At 42.2% G+C, this 24,499-nt stretch overlaps 1 protein-coding gene across 2 annotated transcripts in view; it reads left to right on the top strand.

Moving 5' to 3' along the window:
- Positions 1-24,499, top strand: part of mllt3 (MLLT3 super elongation complex subunit) — a 65,810-nt gene that overhangs the window by 36,236 nt on the left and 5,075 nt on the right. The window contains exons 5-12 of one of the 2 annotated variants that reach the window (XM_017718852.2): positions 280-318; positions 1,659-1,787; positions 4,569-5,150; positions 21,319-21,391; positions 21,658-21,796; positions 22,002-22,101; positions 22,649-22,717; positions 23,706-23,777. In XM_017718852.2, coding sequence (XP_017574341.1) covers positions 280-318; positions 1,659-1,787; positions 4,569-5,150; positions 21,319-21,391; positions 21,658-21,796; positions 22,002-22,101; positions 22,649-22,717; positions 23,706-23,777 — 1,203 coding nt within the window. The remainder of the gene's footprint in view (positions 1-279; positions 319-1,658; positions 1,788-4,568; positions 5,151-21,318; positions 21,392-21,657; positions 21,797-22,001; positions 22,102-22,648; positions 22,718-23,705; positions 23,778-24,499) is intronic. The other variant, XM_017718853.2, reaches the window with a different exon arrangement.

The raw sequence follows: 24,499 nt of genomic DNA on the forward strand, positions 1-24,499 counted from the left end.
GGCTATGACATCATCTCCCCTGATACTGGCTGCTTTACAGATGGGGTGTGGTCCAAATCGACACCAGTGATTGGCAGCGGTGCAGTTGCACTAGAAGTCGTTTAATTAAGAAAGAGGTGGTGCAATATCAATTTAGCTTGGCAGAGACTGAGAGAGCTTCTCCAATTTACCAGATTGTTTCAGCTGCTAGAAGACAGTCATTAAATCATATAAATAAGCACACAGACTTTTGCCAACAGAGGGTTCTTTCTCTAATCTTTCATGTTTTATCCTTGACAGCAACGAGATCCTCACAAAAGGAGTTCAGAGGATTCTAAAGTAAGGTTCAGTGTTTTTTTTTTTTTTTTTTTTTTTTTTTTTTTTTTTTTTAACCAATGTAATCAATAAAAATGTTGATTCTGTCCATCCACTAACCTAAAAATGTGACAGAGTTGTTATCAAACAGTTTGGAGAATCAATAAATCTGTTTAAAATGCTGTAAGAATTATTTAGCTCCTTTATCTCACTGACTGTTTAACTCATTTTTTCATAGGTTCATTCTAGTGATTCAATGAAATGAAAATTCTTAGCCAAAACTGAATTTCAGAACACACTGGGCCAAAAACCAGAATATTATAGAAGTGTGTAGGCTATAGTACATGCCTGTGATATGTATGTAACATGCTGAACAACATTATTACATGATTACATTATCCATAGCAGTCCCTTGGATTGCGCCCCCCCCCCCATACTTTGGCCTTTTGCACCATTTTGTGGCCACAGAATAGCTTTGGTGTACTAGCAGGAGCTTTCCTTTGTGTTTTTTGTTGTCTGCTTGACCTCTCTTGATACTCAATATGAACAGCAATATGTTTGTTTCTAATATATCTAGAAACTAAATGGTTCCACATGACCATTTTCATCTGCTGCATTTCAGAATATTTAAATAAGTCTGTGCTGACAGTGCCAAAGAGCAAAGCGGGCAAACAGCAATTATAGTGACTATTTCTTATTTTCATGAGTATTACAATCATTTATTTGTTTTTGATAGTTTGTGGTAGGCTTGTTTTAATATTTTGGGTCAGAAATGTTGTCCTTTTTTTCCCTTTTATAACCAAAAGCCAAACATGCCATTTTTGACCATTTTCAGCCAGAATATTTCAGTGCAGTTGATCACTTGATTTTAGTTAAACAGGAGTTTCACTAATTTTTCAAAAATTCTACATAATTGCGTGGTTAAGATGTAACCAGTCACACACAGATTTAGCTTAACGATTCAAAGTTGTTCACAATGGTGATAAGAACTAGATGTCCTGGTCCATGTTTAATGCCTCTGAATGCTACAAATGGAAAGATACTGCATGAAATGTTATTGATTTACATTGCTTTATGAGTTTTGAGAGAAGCTTCTACTCTAAATTTTTTTTTTTTGTAAATTAATTTCCTTGAAGTGAACCTACACTGGTGATTTTGGATGATAAATAAAATGGCAACCACTGTAAAGAAACCTGAGATTCTCTACAACGAGCCATATCACAGCAAACCACTCTGGATGACTGTGTACTTTTCAACCACTGAATTGTACAGAAATATTGAAAAATCAGTGGAATTTCCCTTAAAACAATCGCAATTGTTATTCACTTAATTTTTTTTTTTACATATATATATTTATTTATCAGGTGATGGTCATGCAGGAGGGCTCCACGTCTCTGTTCGGTCAGCACCTGAAGCTGCCCACTTTACCCAGCAGCTCCCTGACACTGACCTTCTCTGATGGCAAAAAGAACAAGTCCTTCCCAGTGTCAAAGGTCAGTACAGATTTCCAGGTTTAGAACCGCAGGGTCTGCAGCCTAAACTAACCGGAGCATGACTCGTCCACCCCCCTCTGCCGCCACCAAACCAATTCCCAACTCTTCAAAGAGTTCCTCTTAATCCTGCATATTTGGCAAGTTCAAAGCTGTTTAGGGTATTTAACGCTGCGGATTTGCGAGACGTTAAAGTTTGGCTTAAGCAGAGTATTTCTTGGCTGCCGAGAAAGCACATGCTTACATTCCGATGACGTAAACTGAGCAACAGGGTGTCCCGTTACACGAGGGGTTTTGAATGAACTGTGAAATACTTATCGAGACACAAGACATTTTCAGCAGTCTGTTTTTTCCTCTGTCTGTCTGAAAGACCCGTTTTAAGCAACAAAAAAAGTCCCCTTTTATATGAAACCCCACTGCAGTGTTGGGGGGGTGGTTATTACTGTTTCCAGCAGCGTTGCACAGGGAGCCTCAGAAGTTAAAACCTTTTTCTCTGCACCAATTAAACCACATTAGCCATTACGCTAGTAAATCGCGCATGACTGTAAACCTCCATGTTTCTTCTATTAGGTTTTATTTTTAGTCTCCAGTGCCATGTCGCTTACTGTGAGCCAGTACGTCTGCACGCATAGAGAGTTTGCGAGAGTCTCGTAGTCCACATGGAAATGGTTCTCAATCTAAACAGGCCCTTGCATGTGATGGATTACTGATGGATCAAGGGTCACTAGCAGTCAGCATGCTGCACAGCTACACTAGCCTGCTTAGCAAACAGTAAAACAGTCTACTGTTGTCTTTTTCTCTGTGCTTAATCTGATGCTGCGGTGTAAAGATTTTCCTGGCTTGAGGCATTGAGTAGTAGTGTAATGTTTTAATAAGGTAAGCTAAGTCTGAGACATCAACTGCATTGTTTTAATCATTAATGTCTATAACCACTGTTGTGAAGAGTTATCAACAGAAACACACTACAGGAGAAGAAGAAAACGTAAAGGAGTAAAACCATTTACTACCCAGTCCTTACAGTGCATATATGGAAACTAGTCTGCAGAAACAATCCATTTTGAATTCATTGTTCCTGTGATGTCACAAACAGCTCCTCTTCATATCCACTTATTCAGCCAGTTATAAGGAGTGTTTCAGTTCTGTTGGAGTCAGTTTACCAACTATTCAGAACAGAGCTCTTTTATCTTCTACCAGTCATGAAGGCACAGTAACAAAAGCAGCCTCTTTAATTCTGTAATAAATACATAAAATCACACACAGTATAAGTGGACCTCAAGAGAAAAAATAAAATGCAAGGAAAAGGTGGGTTATGAGCTCTTTACTGTAAAAAGATGCATTATTTAGAGTAATTTTGGACAGTTTCTGCTGGTCTGTTTATTAGTAGTGTTTACACAGTGTAAAGCTGCTGTGCTTCAGTGAAGCAGAAGCATGAAAATTAAAAAAAGAAAAGGAAAAAAAATATACATATATAATATATAATCTCTCTGCTTATTAGCAGATTTCTTTCTCTAATACAAAGCAGAAAATGTAGACTCCAGTGGCACTCATGTATGTATGTAGAGAGAGAGAGAGAGAGAGAGAGAGAGAGAGAGAGAGAGAGAGAGAGAGAGAGAGAGAGAGAGAGAGAGAGAGAGAGAGAGAGAGAGAGAGAGAGAGAGAGAGAGAGAGAGAGAGAGAGAGAGAGAGAGAGAGAGAGAGAGAGAGAGAGAGAGAGAGAGGTGTATAGAATGACAAAGAGATGCATGGTTTTATATGGTGGTCACAGTATATGTGTGTGTATACAATGTATTATTGCTCTTCAAGGTACTGAAAATCTTTGATGCCTTTATTATTTGGTTTCTGACTTCTTACCTTTTGAAATTGTTTACTTTATATTTAAGAAATAGCTACAGCTTAAAGTTTCACAACCTTTTAAATTTCAATCTCTGATTCCCTTTTTCACTACACTTCAGCATTTGATGCTGCACGCAGGGGTGGGTATGGTGACGTGGTTACGGCGTTACTTTTTGGCTTCCAGTAGTTCAGTGTTTCGTGCGTCTTGTAAAACCTTTAGCGAGATGCACTTGGAGCTTTTTGGCTAAGTAGAGCTGTTTCTTTGGCTATCCATGAGGAAGCCTCTTTGTGCTCAGAGGTCCCAGGGTCAACAGCAGATAGGCAAAATAAAAAGCTTTAGAGGCAGTTTGGGCAGGTCATAACACCTCCTCTGTCTAGACTGCCTAATGGCTTTACTACGTCAGTAAAATATTGACAGGGGCTACGAGGCCTGACCTTGGGACAGGACAGCCCAGTCATTAGAGGAGGAAGTGCTTTCGTCCCTCACAGCCCATGCTACCCATCAGACAACTCTGTGCCTTTCAACCCCCCCAACCTCCCACCCCCTCCCACAGAAAAATGGTGTGTGCCTTCTTTCAGGTCCAAAAACTGGACAGTGTGCACATTCAGATTCCAACAAGGAGCAAACATTATGGCTTGCCCAACTGCTATAAATGAGTACTTGTTCTTTATTAATTAAGCACTTATTCATTTTTATGATTGCTCCTTGCTGATGGTATTTGAAGTACATAATGGGCTTTTATCCCATCCTAAAGAATAATTCAGACCATAGGCAGAAGCCAATTTAATATTTTATATCCAAAAATATTACTGTTTGTTCTGTATTGTTTAAATAAATTCCTTTAACTCCATCCATTCAGTACCTAGCAAATGCAACATAATCCGAGTGAAGCTTATCCAGTGAAGTTTATATTGCATCTCATCTGTGTCTGATGTGTTCTTTGTCTGCAGGACGGATCCAAAAGCAGCAATGCCCTCACCATCACCACCACCAACAGCATCAGTAGCAGCTCCCTTAAGCTCCACAAACCGTCCAAGGAGCACAAGGACAAGCCTTCCAAAGACTCGAAAGAGTCTAAAAGTGCCTTCAGAGACTTCAGCAGGGACTCGGGCAAAGTCTCCAAAGACTCCTCAAAGAAACCCAAAGAGAACCAGCCGCTGCGGGATGAGCAACCCATCCCTAAGATGGGTTTCAAAGAGCCCAAGGCGATGTCTAAGGAGCACCGAGCTACTGAGGTTAGCTTCTCAAGCTTGGGCCAAAGTAAACGAAGGCCCACATTGGACGATGAGGGCCACGTAACCAAAAAACGAAAAGGTAGTTTTTCAGAGCCATTGCAGAAGCTGCAGGCCTCATCCAGCTTGCTCCAGCACTCAGATAAAAAGGTTTTAAAGGACAAATCGCAAAGCAGACATGCTAAGTTACGGGATAATGAGCTGTCTGAGAGAAGAAAAGCGTCTACGTTGCCTCCTTTTCAAGATGTGGTGGACCCAAATGACTCGGACATGGACGACAACATTTCTACCAAATCAGATGTAAGTCCTGCTTATGTTTATGCTGTTTCTGTGGCCTAACCACTTGCGTTTATGTGAGTGCCGTTCCTGTATATTTGTCCAGACATCTTTTCTTGGGTCTTGTACATTGCTTGCAATGAATGCTACATTTGGGCTTTGTTAGGACTTGCTCTGGCTTCAGCTGGCTGTGCATGAAATGCATTACAAAAGTCCCGCAGTCTCAAGGATGCCCATTTTGCAAAGAGTTCCCACGAAACATTGTGAAGCGGTTTGATCTTCAAGCAGAGAGGTTAAGAAAGGCAAAAGGAGAATTCCAGTAAGGCAGGACTGGTCTGAGAAGAAGGCTAATAAACTTGGTGGGAGGTCAGGAGCTGAGGCCCCATTTTTCTAGGTGGGGGTGCAGGAAATAAACATAGCCTGTAGCCAAGCAGGACAGCGGTGGAAAAGGTTGGGGCAGTCACTTTAAAATACAATCTCCACAAAACAAAAGGCTGACTCAGTACCTAAATGGCACAGGGTTGTTGGATATGTGTAGTAGCTTGTAATCTAGATAGGATCACTACATTTTAAAGTGCAGATGAAACTGATTCTTACCGTTCTTAGTTGAGGTGGACTCTTGGGCTGATATTTGTTAAAGTATCTCCTGAGGAGAACTGAGGAGAAAAGTATTGATTTTTTTTTTCCCTGTTTGTATCCACACACAGTACACCATCAATTAATCAATACCCACTATATGGCTGATTTGGGGTTTTTTGAGTATTAAGTGACAGGATTTGCACCAGCAGACTTCATTCTCTCACCGTACATTTCTGATGGACTATGTCAGGGGTGTCAAACTGGATCCAGAAAGGGCCGGTGTGGGTGCAGGTTTTCATTCCAACCAAGCAGAAGCTGTATCTAATAGTCTTTTTAAAGCCAGGATCAACTAAGTAACCAGGTGGAATCAGGTGTGGCTTCTGCTTGGTTGGAATGAAAACCTGCACCCACACCGGCCCTTTCTGGATCCAGTTTGACACCCCTGGACTATGTGGTACCAGTAAAAGGTTTCACAGGTTTTTAATCAATAAATTCTTATTGTATTGTACGTGTGCAAGTTTTCAACAACTTTCCAAGCATAACATTACCCTGGCTCAGCCCATGGCTGCAGCCTAGATGCTTTCAACTAAAGGGAAGCAGCTGGGTTTAGTGGTCCACTGTAGCTGCGGTACAACTGTTGTATACTCTCACTTTGGTTAAGAAAGAGTCTCACTAAGGGAGGTCTGTTTTATTAGCTTGAAAGTGAGTGGTGAAATGAGATTTATGGCACCTAAGGAGAACGTAGAAAGGATGCAATGAATAACAAAATTTTCTTTAAACCCTCTGCTTAAAAACAAGTGAAAGGAAGGAAGAACACATCTGTATTTATGACAACTGACAAATGCCAGGTGTTCCTCTCCACAAGTCAGTTAGCCTGGCTCCATTCATACACAAGCAGCAATAGCAAACCACTCTGTCTGCCTGAGAGCTATGAGGTCCAATAATGAAAGGAAATGACGTGCTTGTTCCTAGTTCCTCTGTGGTCAGAATGTCAAACTTTGACCACAGTTGGATTTAATTGATCCCAGTAATTTCTCGTAAATGACCAGCAGGGAGGAAATGAATTATAAGAATTTGAGTTGGATGTAGATCAAATATATTATAACCTCTAGCCAGTTTGAATGCAGTAGGAGTGCTCACTCTTCAGCGACCAGTTCAAGAATAAATGTGCATGTTACTTGTTCTCACACATCTCGTCCTACACTGAAGTCACAGCGGCATTTGAAAATGTTAATTCGTCACACTGGGGAAAAAATTTTAAAATACCCTTAAATGAGGAATGCAAGGGTTAATTTTCTCCCTAATGCTCTAGAAATATTTTAAAACTCAAAACTGAAGTTAGAAAATATTTTGTTGGTTTGCAGTGATTTTGACTCTTACTAGAGATGGTACAATAGCAGTCTTTCTTTTTCAGTGCCAATATGATTTGGTTTTTTTTTTTCTTAAAGAGCTACAAAGCTTTAAAATATTTTAAATTCAAGCACTTCACTAAATATGAAGCCTAAATGTAGGCTGTCGTACTGACACTGCTCAATTTACTGCCCTACAGGAAGAAATAAACGGCCTGTCACATCAGTGTTTCATGATGGATTTGAATACATTGAATTGAGTTTTTCTTCTCTACTATTAGATCCAGCAAGTTATTCTGAAATTTTATTTATTTTTTCTGAATTTGTTTACAAGCTCTGGTAACACTTTATTTGAGCTCTGCTATGTAATGCCATGTGCAGATGTCTTAACTCATGACAGATTTTGTTCAGTAGCATAAGTGTCATGTTACCATTGTTATGACTGATGTCATGTTTGTCATGACAGCTGATGTTACATGCTAATTTTTGCTGTGTAATCTAGTTAGCGGTCATTACATGACCCTAGACATTTACTGGTCAGTTACAAGTAATGGTAACTAGTGGTGGGTTAACACGACAGCATATGACATCTTTCATGACATGTTTATGACATGGTTATGTTATGTAGTAGAGTTCAAGTAAACGGTTTCCTCAGTTTGTGAACAGTTTAAAAACCATTATAAGGCACTGTTATAAACAAATATTGCAAAAGCCAAAAAAAGAAAATGCTGCTTCTGATATCATGGGGGAAAAATCTTTGATGCAATCTTGTTACAAATGTTTCCTGAAACAGCACACACTCACAGCTGTGACGTTAGCTGTGTATTTAGCTGTTTTTCTTCATGTGGGGTAGTTTAGTAGTTTAATATCTTGCTTTTAGATGTTCATCTTAAGTGCTTCAATTTAAGATATTTCATGCATTCTTACTAGAATGATACAGAAAATAATTCAGAACTTGATTTGAGGCATTTGATTCTGCATGTTCTTCTAAAATTCTAATGTAGTGGCTGATAGTTTGACTAAGAGATTTCTATTTTCAGTTTGTTGGCACCTTCAACATTTTATAAAATTATAGATTAAATAAAGTCCCAATAGAAGTTTAGTCACACTTGGTTATGCCCGAGTGAACACACTAGTCATAAGCTGATGTCTTGCTCACGATGCAACAATATACAGTATGCTGCAATACAGTATGACACTTTATATTGTAACATCTCTTACTGCTAATTCATTTCACTTTCAGAAGCATCTGAATGGGGGGTAAAATGTTCATGTTTATTCCTGTGAAGTAGTGTTATGTAACTCTATAGTGTTAGTGCATTTTATATATATATATATATATTTTTTTTTTTCCTCTCCCCTCCACAGCCACATGCCCCAAACCTGCACTTAACTTTTCATACCCTGCACTTAAATTAACTCTCTGTTAAGCACCTCAGTCGTTGGCCAGGTTGAGCACTGCTGGTATCTCATAACAGCACTGTTCTGTCAGGCCCACAGAATGATAATTGGAGGTTGATTTTTTTTGGGTGCATGGTGTTAACCTTAGCCCTAAATCTGTTTGACATCCCTACAGAGGAGCTCTTTGGTGGCTGGGAAGTGAATGGGACAAAGGACCTACACCAGCCCAGTCGTCAGTTTTAGAGCAGTTGGAGATTTATGACAGCCTGGCTGAGGCGAGGGGTCGTAAACCCTCAGCCCAGCTGGATGGTTTTTCTAGTCTCTGGCTATTGAAGCTTTTGCCGCCTTTTGTCCACCGTCTCTCCAGCTTGCCTCTAGTCAGCTAGTGTGAAGTCAGCTACTTTCTTTTTTTAAGCTGTTGGTTGTGAAGTTGGTCATAAAAAGTTTTAGTGGAAGAAGACATCAAGCCATGGATGACAGTATATACCGTTTAGAGCAGCAAAACATAGGCTATTGTTAGTGCCAGTGCTAGGACTTGAATTGTTTGAAAATTCAACATAAGTGTTGATGATAACTGTTTTGGGTTAAATTTCTTGGTTAACTTGTAAGGTTACTTATTAATGTCTTGTTTTAAGGCTATTTATTAATGACTTGCTAAATGTTTGTATTCTTCAAGACTGAGTTTCTGCTGTCTTCAACTGAAAATTACCAGTTGACCTCTAATGCTACATTTACGTAGCAGGTAAAAGCAGCCCAAATCTTTTTTCTTTTTTTTGCCTGTTCACACCATCTTTTAAATGTCATCTGTATGCAACATTTAGTCTGAACAGATCAGCTTCTGAACCGACCCGCATGCGCAATAGAGCAACGCTTCACATGTTTTGCTTGTCCAGAGGTAAAAAGTCATGACTACTAGCGAAGGCCAGTCACACCCGGAGCTTTCAGTTTCGTCTTCGTCAGCATCACATGAGCGAAGTTCCAGTGGTTGACAGTTGTGCTCATCACCCAGAATGTGCTGGAATTCACTGTAAAAAGGGTACGTTATTTGGTCACTTCTTTGGTTCTTGTCCTCAGATTCTTTAAACTGTTCTCTGGCGCTGCAGCTTCGGGTTTCGTTCGAAATCCTTTCAAACCTGGATGTGATGTTGTTGAGTCTCCTCTAATTTTTTGGTACAGAAACATCAACCTAAATTTTTGAGTCTCATCAACGCAAAATGATGACAAATGTTGTGTTGTACTGACGTAAAAGTTGAATGAATTCCGATCGGGCTGTTCAGACTGAGTCGCATTGCCACCGATTGGATACGGATCATATTTCAGTACCACATATGAAAGCGTCTCTAATCGGAATTGAAAATGTCATTCAATGCGTTTTTTGCTGTTCACACAGCCACACAAATGACACATCTGTGAACAAAAAGATTGGATTCAGGCCAGAAACAGGACAGAAACAAACGGCAGACAAAGAGATTGAACCCATAAACGGTTGTTGGTTTGCGTGTGACAAGCAGATTTGCAAACTGCGTCCGACTAACCAGATACACGTTTGACAATCAAGTGTAAATGCATGTGGCTGAAATCCATATCAGGATCCAACCCACATACTAGTGACGTCTAGTGTCCAAGTGTAAACGGGGTCCAAGGCAGCACTGTCATTAGCTCTTATGTGTCTGCTGCTGTCCAGGGTCACTTAAAGCACTAGTTTGACAAACAAATGACATTCATGGAGTTTAACCCTAAGCCTAAATCTAGTTTATCTGGAGGTTCAGAAATCTGGAAAGTCTAATTTGCTTCTTTTGTTTTGCACTAGAGCTACAATTCTACTGACTCTTAGCTTTTAGCATTTTCCAGACTTCATGTCTAAATCACACCCTTTCCTTTAAAAGGGGATTTAACTTTTTTTTTTTTTTTTTTTGTTTGTTTGTTTTTTGAAAAGTGTCATTGAGATGTAAAGTCATTCAGAGTAGTTTAATGTAAAATTGTGCATTGTATATTTACTGACTCAATTTCCATGATGTCTACAATTCAAATATAGACATTTATTATCCAGTATGATCAATGACCAAGGCACATGCTTTGTGAGATTTTATATGTAATGTTTTTAACAATATAGTATTAGAAATATTTATTTTGGACAATCTTTGTTGTTTTAGGTCAAATCTTTGTCTCAGAATAATCACTGAAAAATAATTTGAGGCGTCAGGCAGCATGTGTCCTATTACCACCACCTGTGAAGTGGCTCAGGTTTGGTACGATGGTAGAGTTCAGATCAAAACACTTTTAACATCTTAACAGAAATTTTGGAAATTCAGTTAAATTCCCCTTTATGTAATTTGACATATTTGCTTTACATGTTGCTGTATGACATGCTTTTGGCCATTTTTATAGATAACACCTTGTTGTATAGCTGAAAACTGCCGTATTCAAGCCTGGACTTTTATTTTATTTTTTATTTTTTTTGTAATTTCATATGTTGTACGACTCAACATATCTTACGTAGTTGTATCCTCTCTCTCTCTCTGACTCTCCTGTATAAATAACACAATTTCAGTGCCAGTGCAGCCCAAACACAGGCTTGCATAAGCCTTTAAAGCGACATAAGTCAGCTAATAGATTAGCTCTGTTTAGAGCTCTGCTGCTTTAGTGTGTCGTTTTGGATTTGGTGGTCCACATGAGGCTGCAGGCCATGTCTGTTTTGATTGAAGTTGCTTTTTCATTAGCTGTAAAAAAGTAATGTAGCATTTTACAGTGCAGCCACTGCTTGGCCATCACTCAGGAGTGGGTGACAGCTCGGCAGAGCCATACCAGCTCCAGCTCTCCCTTGCTTTCTGTCACTCTGTTCTTTTCTTCTTCACCACCCAGGTCAGAGTCCAGATGATGTTGGTGCTTAAAGATCTGCCAGTTTTTTCCACATGAGTGATGACATCAGTTTTATTGGTGGAGTGGTGCAGGGCTTTTTGTCCTTGCTTTTACAAGTGTCTGGTTTGGGGGGTTGTCAGACCCTCAGTCAGAGAAAGACTGTGTGATTTACAGCGTGGGACTGTGAGCATGCGTTTGATGTCAGCTAGACTCCCAGACAGACAAACAGGCTGTAAAATGCAGAGAGGTGTAAAGAAAAGTAGGAGGGGTGGAAAAAAAAACAGAAAGAAGGTAAAGAAACTTCAAAGAAGTGCATTGTGGTTCCCTCTGACTCTGCGAGCGCTAAAGTTAAGCGTCTTTACCACCCTGCCTGCTCCAAGAAAATTTATTTCCAGCCCCTGCTTGTTGCACTCACTAGTGTCACTATTAGTTTCTTCTATTTATTTATTTTTTTTATCCTTTTCAGTGTGAGGTAGATTTAGTTTGCCGCTTTGTTTGTAGCTTTGCTTACCAGTGCGAACAAAGTTAGTTTTCTGGAAGTTTGTTTTGGATAAGTGGTAGTTTGCAGTTTTGAAGCAAGATTTTTGGCTCTGTGGAGCTGTGAGTTGGAGCACGCTAAAACATAACTGTTTTATACCAGAACAGATCAACCTAGCTTTGGCAGCTCAATTCATTGATTCAAATGTCTGTGCTCTAAATAGTTTTTAGTTAGAACTTCTTAAAGTTTGCCTCAAGAAGTTGTGTATGCATTTCTTAAATTTATTTAGCTGTTTTAAGAATGGCAGAACGGACATGAGCTATTAGCTTGGTGTAAAACTATGGCTGCACAGATTTGTGAATTCTTGGCTGATGCCGACATTTCTCATGTACTTGTCTGCCAATATTAGCATTATATGTGGTTTATTACGAGACATTAATTTGTAAAGGGTTTAAAAATGTAGTTAAATAAAATTCAGATATTTTAGCACACTAGCCCATCGTTACCTAAACATTCTGCTCTTCCACATTACAAGTGTTTGATGTTTCCAGATGTTTGATCTTGCACAGACTACATAGTTGAAACAGCTCAAGAATAATTGACTGTAAATTTCAGAGACACTTTTGGTATTTACACAGGATTCATTTCTGCTAGCCTGTTTGACAGTATTGTCACCTCATACAACCCAGATGTAATCTACACTGTTAAATGCTGCAATCCACAACCTATCTGTACATTTGGAGGAACATGTTTTGTGTGGTTTTTTTTTTTTTTTTGAGAATATAATTCAGTGGTCATGCCATCCTTCTTTCGCAGTTACAACATAATCACAGTCTTCTCTTGTGGCTTGGTGGAGTAATGTTTTTGAATAGGGATGCAGTGATATGGGAATTGTGGGCCATTGCTGAGGTCTGATATTTTTTCATGTGCATGTCTGCCAATGCTGATACTAGTACAGAAACGTATATAACTTCTAGAAACTGGAACTGAATGCTACTGGATTAGCATTACAAAGAAAAAAAAACACATACACTGTAGAAATAATTAGATTTCTATATGATTTATAAATGCAGATCAGTATCACCTAAACATCTTGCTCTTCAGAATACAATAAATACATCAAATATTGGTGTAAAATATCCACCAAATCTAGATATGTAGCTTTTTTTTTATTTTTATTGGATCTGCTGATACAGATATAATTCTGTATTTTGGGAGACTTGTTTGTTTTTCTGAAGCAGTTGAGCTGTCCTGCACACTCTCTTGCACTCTCCCCCTCTCACTGTCTCGCATGTAAAAAGGCAGGAATGTTCTCCTCTACAGTTGAGCCGAGTGAGTTCTGTTTGCTGCTCTTTGTAGACGTGCCCAGCTAGGTTTCACAGAGGGCAAAAAGAAGAATGTAAACAAATTAATTCAGATTAACTTTAATGGCGTCTTTAGATTTCCTGTTGGGACATTCTCCAACAGGAATTAATTTAATAGTATTTTGACGGTCTTCTCTGCTTTTCCACTCATGTCTCATTTCGGTGTGGCTGTTAAAGGTGCAGGGCACTGAGAGGGAGTTTCAGCAGTGGATTACAATCCCCACAGAAATGCAGGATAGACTTAATGTGAAACTCTAAACCCTTCAAACACGGCCAGGAGGAGAGTTTGAGCCGCAAATGGGGCTGAGACCCCTGGGGTGGGGGGCTTCTTCCTTTTTTCCTGTTTGAATAATTGGTTGATTTGTTAGAATAAGCCTGGTCATAGCAGAAGCCTTGTGGAGTGAGGTTTATCTGGGGGTTTGGACCATTTTCTGCAGGCTGGCTTCATATTTCTATGCTGTGCTGGGTGTGCTTGTGCAAAAAGAAATGTAATCAGTGCTGGTTGGGTTTAAGGAATGTAGTCCTCCCTGTTCTTAAAGTGATTTCAGTTGGCAGGTGCTTTTGTGGATGAATTACTCATCCTCTGTTTCGAATTCTATTGTTTGCTGTAAATACTGGTGTGATTTGTAAGTCCTTGACTGTTGTTCTGCTGTTGATGGTATCAAGCAGCAGCAAGTTACAGAAAGCACTGAATACCAAAGTGTGCATGAAGGTATTGTAAATACCGTAGCCCATTGGAGCCTTCCCAGTAAAACTGTCACACCCCCCCTTTAGCAGCAGGCGCAGCCTTTAATTTTAACCACATTAGATTGACTGCTGCGCTTCAACACATGGAACAGTATAACATCTCACAAGCAGGTCACCTAAAACTAACTTGGCCACATCCTGCTAACATATATGAAACACAAAGCTGCAGCTCACCGTTATCAACATTAGTAGCTTGGAGTTGGCAGCACTTTGGTTAAGACTTTCTACACTGCCCACCAACAGTTCGGATCACCTAGCTTTGCAATGACTGTGTTTTAATGGAAATAAGTATTCTAACAAGGTTTATTTTCATGTATATATTAACCAACAAGTAAATAACTGTTTACTGATGCTTTATTTAATGTAACTGTTTCTTTAATGGGTGACTTTATCTTTATGCTGGAAGCGTTTGTTCATTTTAACTAAAAGTAGTCACCAGTGGCAAATAGAACTTTTGAACTTCGGAATATGGAGCTTTTAGGAAACTTATCATTATTTCACTTTCTTGGTGTTTTTTATGCAGTCATGAAAATATTATAGTTGTCAGCATCTCAGTTTAACCAAATCAGGTTCTTAAGTATATTTAATTTATTTTCAAGCTGTATGATTAATTTACATGATGTATTCGCTCAAAGTATATGCATATAATTGCTTAGAGCTAGGGCTGTGGTTGTGCCCTTGAGCACCCAAGCATTCATTGTGCAGTGTTCAAATGCTGAAATCGCTATTTGGGTATCATTGTTCATTCCATTTCATCACAGGGAGACTACAAAATTATGCAGTCCTACCAGTTAAGAAAAACACTGCTTTTATGTTTTGAATGTTATTGTATGAATGAATGGATGGGTGAGTGCACGGATGGATGGACGGATGGATGGATGAGTGCACGGACGTATGGATGGATGGATGAGTGCACGGATGGATGGATGAGTGCACGGAGGGATGGATGGATGAGTGCACGGACGGACGGAGGGATGGATGGATGAGTGCACGGACGGACGGACGGACGGAGGGATGGATGGATGAGTGCACGGACGGACGGACGGACGGAGGGATGGATGGATGAGTGCACGGACGGACGGAGGGATGGATGGATGAGTGCACGGACGGACGGAGGGATGGATGGATGAGTGCACGGACGGACGGAGGGATGGATGGATGAGTGCACGGACGGACGGAGGGACGGATGGATGAGTGCACGGACGGACGGATGGATGAGTGCACGGACGGATGGATGAGTGCACGGACGGATGGATGAGTGCACGGACGGACGGACGGATGGATGAGTGCACGCACGGACGGACGGATGGATGAGTGCACGCACGGACGGACGGACGGACGGATGAGTGCACGCACGGACGGACGGACGGTCGGATGAGTGCACGCACGGACGGACGGACGGACGGATGAGTGCACGCACGCACGGACGGACGGACGGATGAGTGCACGCGCGCACGCGCGGACGGATGAGTGCACGCGCGGACGGACGGACGGATGAGTGCACGCGCGGACGGACGGACGGACGGATGAGTGCACGCGCGGACGGACGGATGAGCGAGCGCACGCACGCACGGACGGACGGATGAGCGGACGCACGCACGGACGGACGGATGAGTGCACGGACGGATGGATGAGTGCACGGACGCACGCACGGACGGATGGATGAGTGCAGACACGCACGGACGGACGGATGGATGAGTGCACGCACGCACGCACGGACGGATGGATGAGTGCACGCACGCACGCACGGACGGATGGATGAGTGCACGCACGGACGGATGGATGAGTGCACGCACGGACGGATGGATGAGTGCACGCACGCATGGATGGATGAGTGCACGGACGGATGGATGAGTGCACGGACGGTTGGGTGGATGAGTGCACGCACGGACGGATGGATGGATGAGTGCACGCACGGACGGACGGATGGATGAGTGCACGGACGGATGGATGAGTGCACGCACGGACGGACGGATGGATGAGTGCACGCACGGACGGACGGGTGGATGAGTGCACGCACGGACGGACGGATGGATGGATGAGTGCACGGACGGACGGATGGATGGATGAGTGCACGGACGGATGGATGAGTGCACGCACGGACGGATGGATGAGTGCACGCACGGACGGACGGATGGATGAGTGCACGCACGGACGGACGGACGGACGGATGGATGAGTGCACGCACGGACGGACGGACGGACGGATGGATGAGTGCACGGACGGACGGACGGACGGATGGATGAGTGCACGGACGGACGAGTGCACGGACAGATGGACGGACGGACGAGTGCACGGACGGACGGATGGACGGACGGACGAGTGCACGGACGGACGGATGGACGGACGGACGAGTGCACGGACAGATGGACGGACGGACGAGTGCACGGACAGATGGACGGATGGATGAGTGCGTGCACGGACAGATGGACGGATGGATGAGTGCGTGCACGGACAGATGGACGGATGGATGAGTGCACGGACGGACGGATGGATGAGTGCACGGACGGACGGACGGATGGATGAGTGCACGGACGGATGGATGAGTGCACGGACGGATGGATGAGTGCACGGACGGACGGACGGATGGATGAGTGCACGCACGGACGGATGGATGAGTGCACGCACGGACGGATGGATGAGTGCACGCACGGACGGATGGATGAGTGCACGCACGGATAGATGGAGGGACGGATGGATGAGTGCACGGACGGACGGACGGATGGATGAGTGCACGGACGGACGGACGGATGGATGGATGGATGAGTGCACGGACGGACGGATGGATGAGTGCGTGCACGGACGGACGCACGGACGGATGGATGAGTGCACGGACGGACGCACGGACGGATGGATGAGTGCACGGACGGATGGATGAGTGCACGGACGCACGCACGGACGGATGGATGAGTGCACGCACGGACGCACGCACGGACGGATGGATGAGTGCACGGACGCACGCACGGACGGATGGATGAGTGCACGGACGCACGCACGGACGGATGGATGAGTGCACAGACGCACGCACGCACGGATGGATGAGTGCACGCACGGGCGGATGGATGAGTGCGCGCACGCACGCACGGACGGATGGATGAGTGCACGCACGGACGGACGGACGGACGGACGGATGGATGAGTGCACGGACGGATGGATGAGTGCATGGACGGATGGATGAGTGCACGCATGGACGGACGGACGGATGGATGAGTGCACGCACGGACGGACGGATGGATGAGTGCACGCACGGACGGACGGACGGATGGATGAGTGCACGCACGGACAGACGGACGGACGGATGGATGAGTGCGCGCACGGACGGATGGATGAGTGCACGCACGGACGGACGGATGGATGAGTGCACGGACGGACGGAGGGATGGATGAGTGCACAGACGCACGCACGCACGGATGGATGAGTGCACGCACGGGCGGATGGATGAGTGCGCGCACGCACGCACGGACGGATGGATGAGTGCACGCACGGACGGACGGACGGACGGACGGATGGATGAGTGCACGGACGGATGGATGAGTGCATGGACGGATGGATGAGTGCACGCATGGACGGACGGACGGATGGATGAGTGCACGCACGGACGGACGGATGGATGAGTGCACGCACGGACGGACGGACGGATGGATGAGTGCACGCACGGACGGACGGACGGACGGATGGATGAGTGCACGCACGGACAGACGGACGGACGGATGGATGAGTGCGCGCACGGACGGATGGATGAGTGCACGCACGGACGGACGGATGGATGAGTGCACGGACGGACGGAGGGATGGATGAGTGCACGCATGCACGCACGCACGGACGGATGCATGAGTGCACGCACGCATGGACGGATGGATGAGTGCACGCACGCACGGACGGATGGATGAGTGCACGCACGCACGGATGGACAGATGGACGGATGGATGAGTGCACGCACGCACGGACGGATGGATGAGTGTACGCACGCACGGACGGATGGATGGATGAGTGCACGCACGGACGGACAGATGGACGGATGGATGAGTGCGTGCACGGACGGATGGATGAGTGCGTGGATGGACGGATGAGTGCGTGGATGGATTCATGGATGGATGAGTGGGTGGATGGATGAGTGCGTGCATGCATGGATGGATGGATGAGTGCGTGCATGCATGGATGGATGGATGAGTGCGTGCATGGATGGATGGATGGATGAGTGCGTGCATGCATGGATGGATGGATGGATGGATGGATGAGTGCATGCATGGATGGATGGATGAGTGGATGAGTGCATGGATGGGATGGATGAGTGCATGGAGGGATGGATGAGTGCATGGAGGGATGGATGAGTGCATGGAGGGATGGATGAGTGCATGGAGGGATGGATGAGTGCATGCATGACGTTGTTCAACTCAAAAGCACTCCTGCCTGAATATGAACGCATTGCATAGGATTTTAAGGACATGATTGAGGAGATAGATACAGCGTCTGACTCTAGTGCCATGTTAATTTTTTGTTTGTTTGTGTTTGCTTTTTTTTTTCTCTGTGGTTAACTGCATATCCTTATAGTAACTTTTGCAAGTACTCAAATATCAAAATTTGTCTGATTGCACACTCCTGCTTAGAACATAGTTTAGCTAGTCAGTTTTTAGACCTGGAAGTTTCTGTTTCACTTATTCATTGGTAGGTTGCAAGATGTTGCCAGTCAAAGAAATTTGACGCATCCCTTACTAAATACTTTTGATAATAAGTCTTTGCGTTTCACAAATATTCTATAACTGCTGCATTTTGTGTTGCCAAACTTTTGACAGGCAGTGTATGTCAAAACATTACATGTCAGTTCAGATCTTATTGCCCTGAAAAGTCATAGTGTACTGTTAGCAAGCAGTGAAAATGTAATTAATTTGCTTTTTACACATAGGGCATTCTGTTACGTAGCAGAGGGCAGATGTGATGACTCTAGGGGCTGTTTAAATCCAGTCTGTTACACTTCCACAGGCCTGTTGTCCCGAGTGGTCTCGTGCTCCAGCGCGACATGGCCTGGGGAGGTCAGAGGAGCTTCATAAATTTTGGTGTCCTCGAGAATTTATCTGCGTGCAGAGCACTTGGAAGAGGTGGCTAGTAAATCTCATGTAGCCTAGGAATGATGAAGTTCTGAGCTGAATGAGTGTCACTGTGCTTTTCCCTGGATTTACATTTATTGCGCTCAGTGCTGTGGATCTTTTTAAGACAGAACTCCTGAAGTTTGTGGTGAAAATGATGGTTGGTTGTGCTCTTGTCTGAATGTTTGGTGTTGCTGTCTGAATATTGTCATCTGCTGTTTGTGTGTGAATGCCCTGCTTTTATTGAATGAACAAATGAGGGAAGTGCATGTGTGGGACTGCCTATGCAGCAGTGTTCTCATAAATCAGCCTTCATTAAGAAGGCTTTAGGGGAGGCTGTTGATTTACAGTGGAGAAGTGACACCAGAACCCATCAAAAGCTCAAGTGAGGAGAGGAATGTGAAGCTAATAGCTCTCTTTTGACTACCAAGCAGCACTGAGCCTTTATCAGTGCTGTTAAACCTCTACTGCTGAACCTGATGGAATGTCATGGAGACTGAAACAGCAAAGATTTAGGTGTGACACAATATTAGCAACAGTACATAAACTGAGCTACATATGTGCGTAAATCATTGATTATTAGGCCATAAAGCAGTAATGTGGCAAATTATTTTCACGTGTTTTTGGAGATGATGCTTTTTTCATGCATTTTCCTCAGTGCAGGGTGATGATTTTGCAGTATTTTTGCTGTATTTTTTTTTGAATGCATATAAATGATAAACGGCAGACATTTAATGCTTCACTATTAATCCCTTTTGTGTTTTTATATATATATATATAGGTTTATATATATATATATATATATATATATATATATATATATATATATATATATATAAAAACCTAAAACTATACTTGAAATTATTTAAAAAAAAAAAAAAAAAAAAAAACTTCACCAGGATCATCCTGAACCTCACTTTTTGAGGAACTACCACTGGAGCCTCACCGATATTTCAATTAACAGATAATATTAGTGATATCAAAGTCTGGTAAATATCACAAATAGCGTCCTAACAACTACAGTTTTTTTTTTCCATTTGTGGACAGAGATGGTCAGCTAAATGAACGAAAAGCCCAAATTTTTCACCCTACTAGCCCATAGGAAGAAATACTCAACTAACACCACACGTGAGTGTGCTATTTCAGGAAAGATTTGTTACAAGATGGGAATTCCCTTTCTTGATGTTTTCTCTTGGATTTCCAATCCATCCATTTGTTTCTTTGTCTGCTGCTTTCAACTGGATACTGTCAGCTGACATTAGATCAGTGCCATCTCCAGTAGTAGCAAACTATTGGGGTATAATATTAAAATTTAAGCCTAAAATGATCTGTAATATTATTAGCTATAGAATTTTTAGCTTCGTAAGATCCCTGTACGAACCTCAGTGTTCACATTAGTAGTGGTTAAGGCTCTAACCAATGTCCTTTCAAATGAAGCAGATAACTTCAGATATACTAATTTGAAATGAGTGGTTTGGCAAGGAATAGATATATTAACACTGATCACTATTCAATTCCTCATCTGATTAGGGACCTGCATGGATATTCAAGTACTTGGTTAACCGTTGAAGTGCTTGTTCCATTTCAGCTTGGTAAGATGGAGGAAAATACAAACTAGCAGTTCAATATAACACTTTGATGTTTTAATAAGACTCTAAAATGATAGTTTTGCTCGTATTTGCAAGTAATTGTGTGTTACACTCAGAAACAAGTGCATATATGTGAGCACATTGCTAAGGATGAGACTGAGAAGGCAGATTTGGCACAGCTTTGTTGATAACTGGGGTAACTACTGGATGTTGGTGGATCCAGAAACAGTTTCTGACAAATCTAACATGCTAAGAAAAGAACTCTGCTTTTTTTTTTTTTTTTTTTAAATAATAAAAGGCATTTTCTTCTACTTGTATGCCACTTGTCTATTTATTGATTAGCTTATTTATATATTTAACACTGGTGCTAGCGCCTGAGGGAGTAAGTCTTGTGCATACTCAAATATAAAAAATTGTAATGCACATTCCCAATCCTGATGTATGTTACTGCAGGAGTTCTTTATTATGTCTCCTGTGAAAGATTGGATGATCATTTTGTGGAGGCAGCCCCATTAAATCATAATCAATTAATTTTTTTTTTATTATTTCTGTTCCTGATTGATACTCCAGCAATGGACATGACATTTAATGAAATCATTGAAATCACTAGAGTTCCTAATAATTGTTGCGATAGCTGCAGTTAGCCGATATACAGAGAACATCTTTTAAATGTGAATATGAACGGATTCCTCTCGTACAGATTTTGAACTGTAGCATATGTTCATTTTGTTTCTGTTTTCAGTCAGAACAGCCCAGTCCAGCCAGCTCGAGCTCCAGTTCAAGTTCAGGCTTCGGACCTGCACACAAACGACAAGGTATCCTCACGCAGCTCAAGTGGCCTGTCCAGCTTTTTTTGACAAGCTTTAGTACGTCAAAAGTGTACTTTTGGGTGTGACATCAGCCCTGCATTAGGACAGTGTGCTGAAGAAAAATGAAATGCATTATTATTTATTTATATTTTCTGTATTTTACTACTCCTTACAAATTACAAACCTTTCTCCTTTCAACGCATATAGTGTCTTGAATTAAAACTCAGTTAGCCTGTGAGGTATTTAGTGTTTTCTGTGTCGTGCATGTCCAGTGCTGGGTCCTTTACAGACGATAATTCAAGATTTGCACTCAGATGACAATGAAGAAGAGTCAGAGGAGGAGGACGAAAATGATATGGACTCTGACCTGGAGCGACCGTTACACACGCACATGACACATCGCCATCGCAGGTCACTGTCTGTCCACAGTACTCATTTTAGTAGCGCATACTTTTTCAGGGCAGATTTTTTGTGTAGTAATAAATATATAATAATTAAAAAGACTCATTATCTACATGTTAAGTTCTGTTCAAAATGCTGCATGAATGTTGTTAGAATAGCAAGACTGCATGTTGTAGTTGCATTGTGATGGTGGACTGTGTGTTACTGGTTACAGGGTCAGTTTGAGTGACGGCAGTGACAGTGAAAATAGCTCCGCCTCCTCTCCCCTCCCACACAATGAGCCCCCACCACTCCTGAAGCCCAGCAATAACCAGGTAAGACTTGCCTGTTTTCCCAGCTAAATAAATTGGCTAAACTAAATTTAAAAATTTATTGCTAGGGATGAAAAAGAATGAAGCAGTTTTCTCATGAATAAATCAGATATACTTGCACAAGGTACAAGTTATTTAAGACAGCGGTGCTTGTCGTACAAAAGAGATTGTTATTTGCAAGGAAATGTCCAAGGCACAGTTTCCAATCAGGATTACATTGTCAGTGAAAAATGTGTTTCCTCTGTTGTGTAATCTCTCCATGTTTTTCCTGTTTTCCTTAATTCCCATATTGAAAAGTAGAAGCAATATTTTACCGTGTGTGCCACTGCCACAGGGGAGCTAATCAGTTTTAGTGCTTACACTGTGCTTATGTTGTGTAAAAAGAATCTGTCACCTTCAAAGTTTACTCTTCTAATCAGTTCCTGTGTTACTGAGAAATATAAACTTGTCACGGCACTGTATAAATATTCCTATCTCCCAGTTTCAATGGAGTGAATTTACATGAAGTTCATTCTGATGTTACAAATGGAAATATCCTGTTTCCTTACAGATACTAGACGTTAAGAGTCCCATGAAGCAGACAAAAGTGGACAAAAACAAGAATATTGATTGTGACAAGGTAAGCATCAGAATAGCATGTGCAATAGTTAAACTCTTAAAGGATTCTAGTGTGCTTAAAATATCACACATCAAAGGAACGATTTGGTGAAAATTTAGTTTTCCCCTACCCTACATGTGTTTATAAACTGAAGCTTCATTAAAATGGATGAAAACACAGTGCATAACAATAGTCATTGCAGCAATCATAAAGCCTGTATTTTGTCAGTTGTGTAGATACCAGTATGTCATGGTGTCAAACCTCTGGCTGTGTTTATATTACAAACCTTTTCACTTGGACCCTTTCTTTAAATTACTTGATTATTCACATTTGCTTTGAATAGATGACTTGTATATGACACACAAACAAACCAGTGGCCTGAATTGACCCTGCACATCAAACTCAGTAATGCCACGTGAATAAACTGTGCATCAGGAATAACGAACTAACGAGTAAAACAAGCCGTCATTGCAAAGACTTGCCCTGAACAGCTGTTCGTTATTTGATCAAGTTGAAGGTGAAAAAGGGTCAGATGCATTGCTTTTGTAGTGTTTACTGGCACGAAGTTGGGTGCTGATGACATGTTAATACTGAATGATTGCACATGCACAGTGAAAAAACACAACTTCTAGTCTGAGCATTCTCATTGAGGCAACATGGCCACAAGATATATACTTGCTGTTGGACCACACGTGAAAGTGGCTCAGATTTTATTTAAATTCCTTAGATTATATCTGTTGCAGTTATAGCTCTTGATGTACAATGAATTAAATACAGCTTGAGGTAACTTGTTTATTTAGGCATACAGTTTGCACAGTGCTAATAGATATACCTTTTGAGTACTTTAATAGTAGTTCCACTGCAAAATTAAAGAAGCAACTTTCACTGGCTAAGTTTAAAAAAAAATTGCTTACATTTTTTCACCAAAATTTTCCTTTAACAAGCATAACAGGACTAGACTGCATCCACCCAATTCTACTTACTGACAGTGTTGTACATGTTGTTTCAGGCATACTTGGATGAGCTTGTGGAGCTCCACAGAAGACTAATGGCACTGAGAGAGAGGCACATATTACAGCAGGTAAATTGGGTGTGAGATGTTAAGTCCATAAAGAGAGTAAGCAGTTTGCTGGGCATGTGTAATGAGGGAGTACATATGCTAGAGTGCAGTAAGAGAACACTTGGAAGCTGATGCCAACTATATGAAACTCTGCAAAGAAAGCTGAGATCATGGAGCATTTTAACGGTTATTCACTACATTACCATGTTAGTGAGTATCTGCCTGTGATAAATCCTACCAGAAACTGCCCCACCCCCCACATGAAGCCCAGTAAACGCTTTGTGGTCATAATTCTTTTGATTATGTACTTTGAAGCCTATTTGTTTTGACAGAATGGAGAACGATACTTCTTTTTCCAGGACTTTGCTTTGCATTCCTAATGAAAAGACACGGAATACGTTTGGGAGACTTCCAAACAAGGTTGAGACAGTGCAAACACATGGCACAATCAAGCTAATCCTTTTGAGTCCAGCTAAGTCCTCCACATCCTCTGCCATTAAACCTGGCAGTGATTAACTTTTGCTTCGCCCTGCTTGACGAACCAAAAATTAAGAAATTGCCTTTGTCATTGTCGTTTTACGCAGCTAGTTTCCTGTCACGATTGGGGTGGGTTTCATGATGAAACATAATGAGCACTAAAATAGCAATTGAGGATATACAGTTATTACATGGGTGGCCATTAATGGTAGAAAGTGGCCTTTTGTTTTCCCTCATGGCCCCTTAAACAATGAAACGTCCTGTCT

This window comes from Pygocentrus nattereri, chromosome 2, assembly GCF_015220715.1.
Source record: "Pygocentrus nattereri isolate fPygNat1 chromosome 2, fPygNat1.pri, whole genome shotgun sequence".
Lineage (NCBI taxonomy): Eukaryota > Metazoa > Chordata > Actinopteri > Characiformes > Serrasalmidae > Pygocentrus > Pygocentrus nattereri.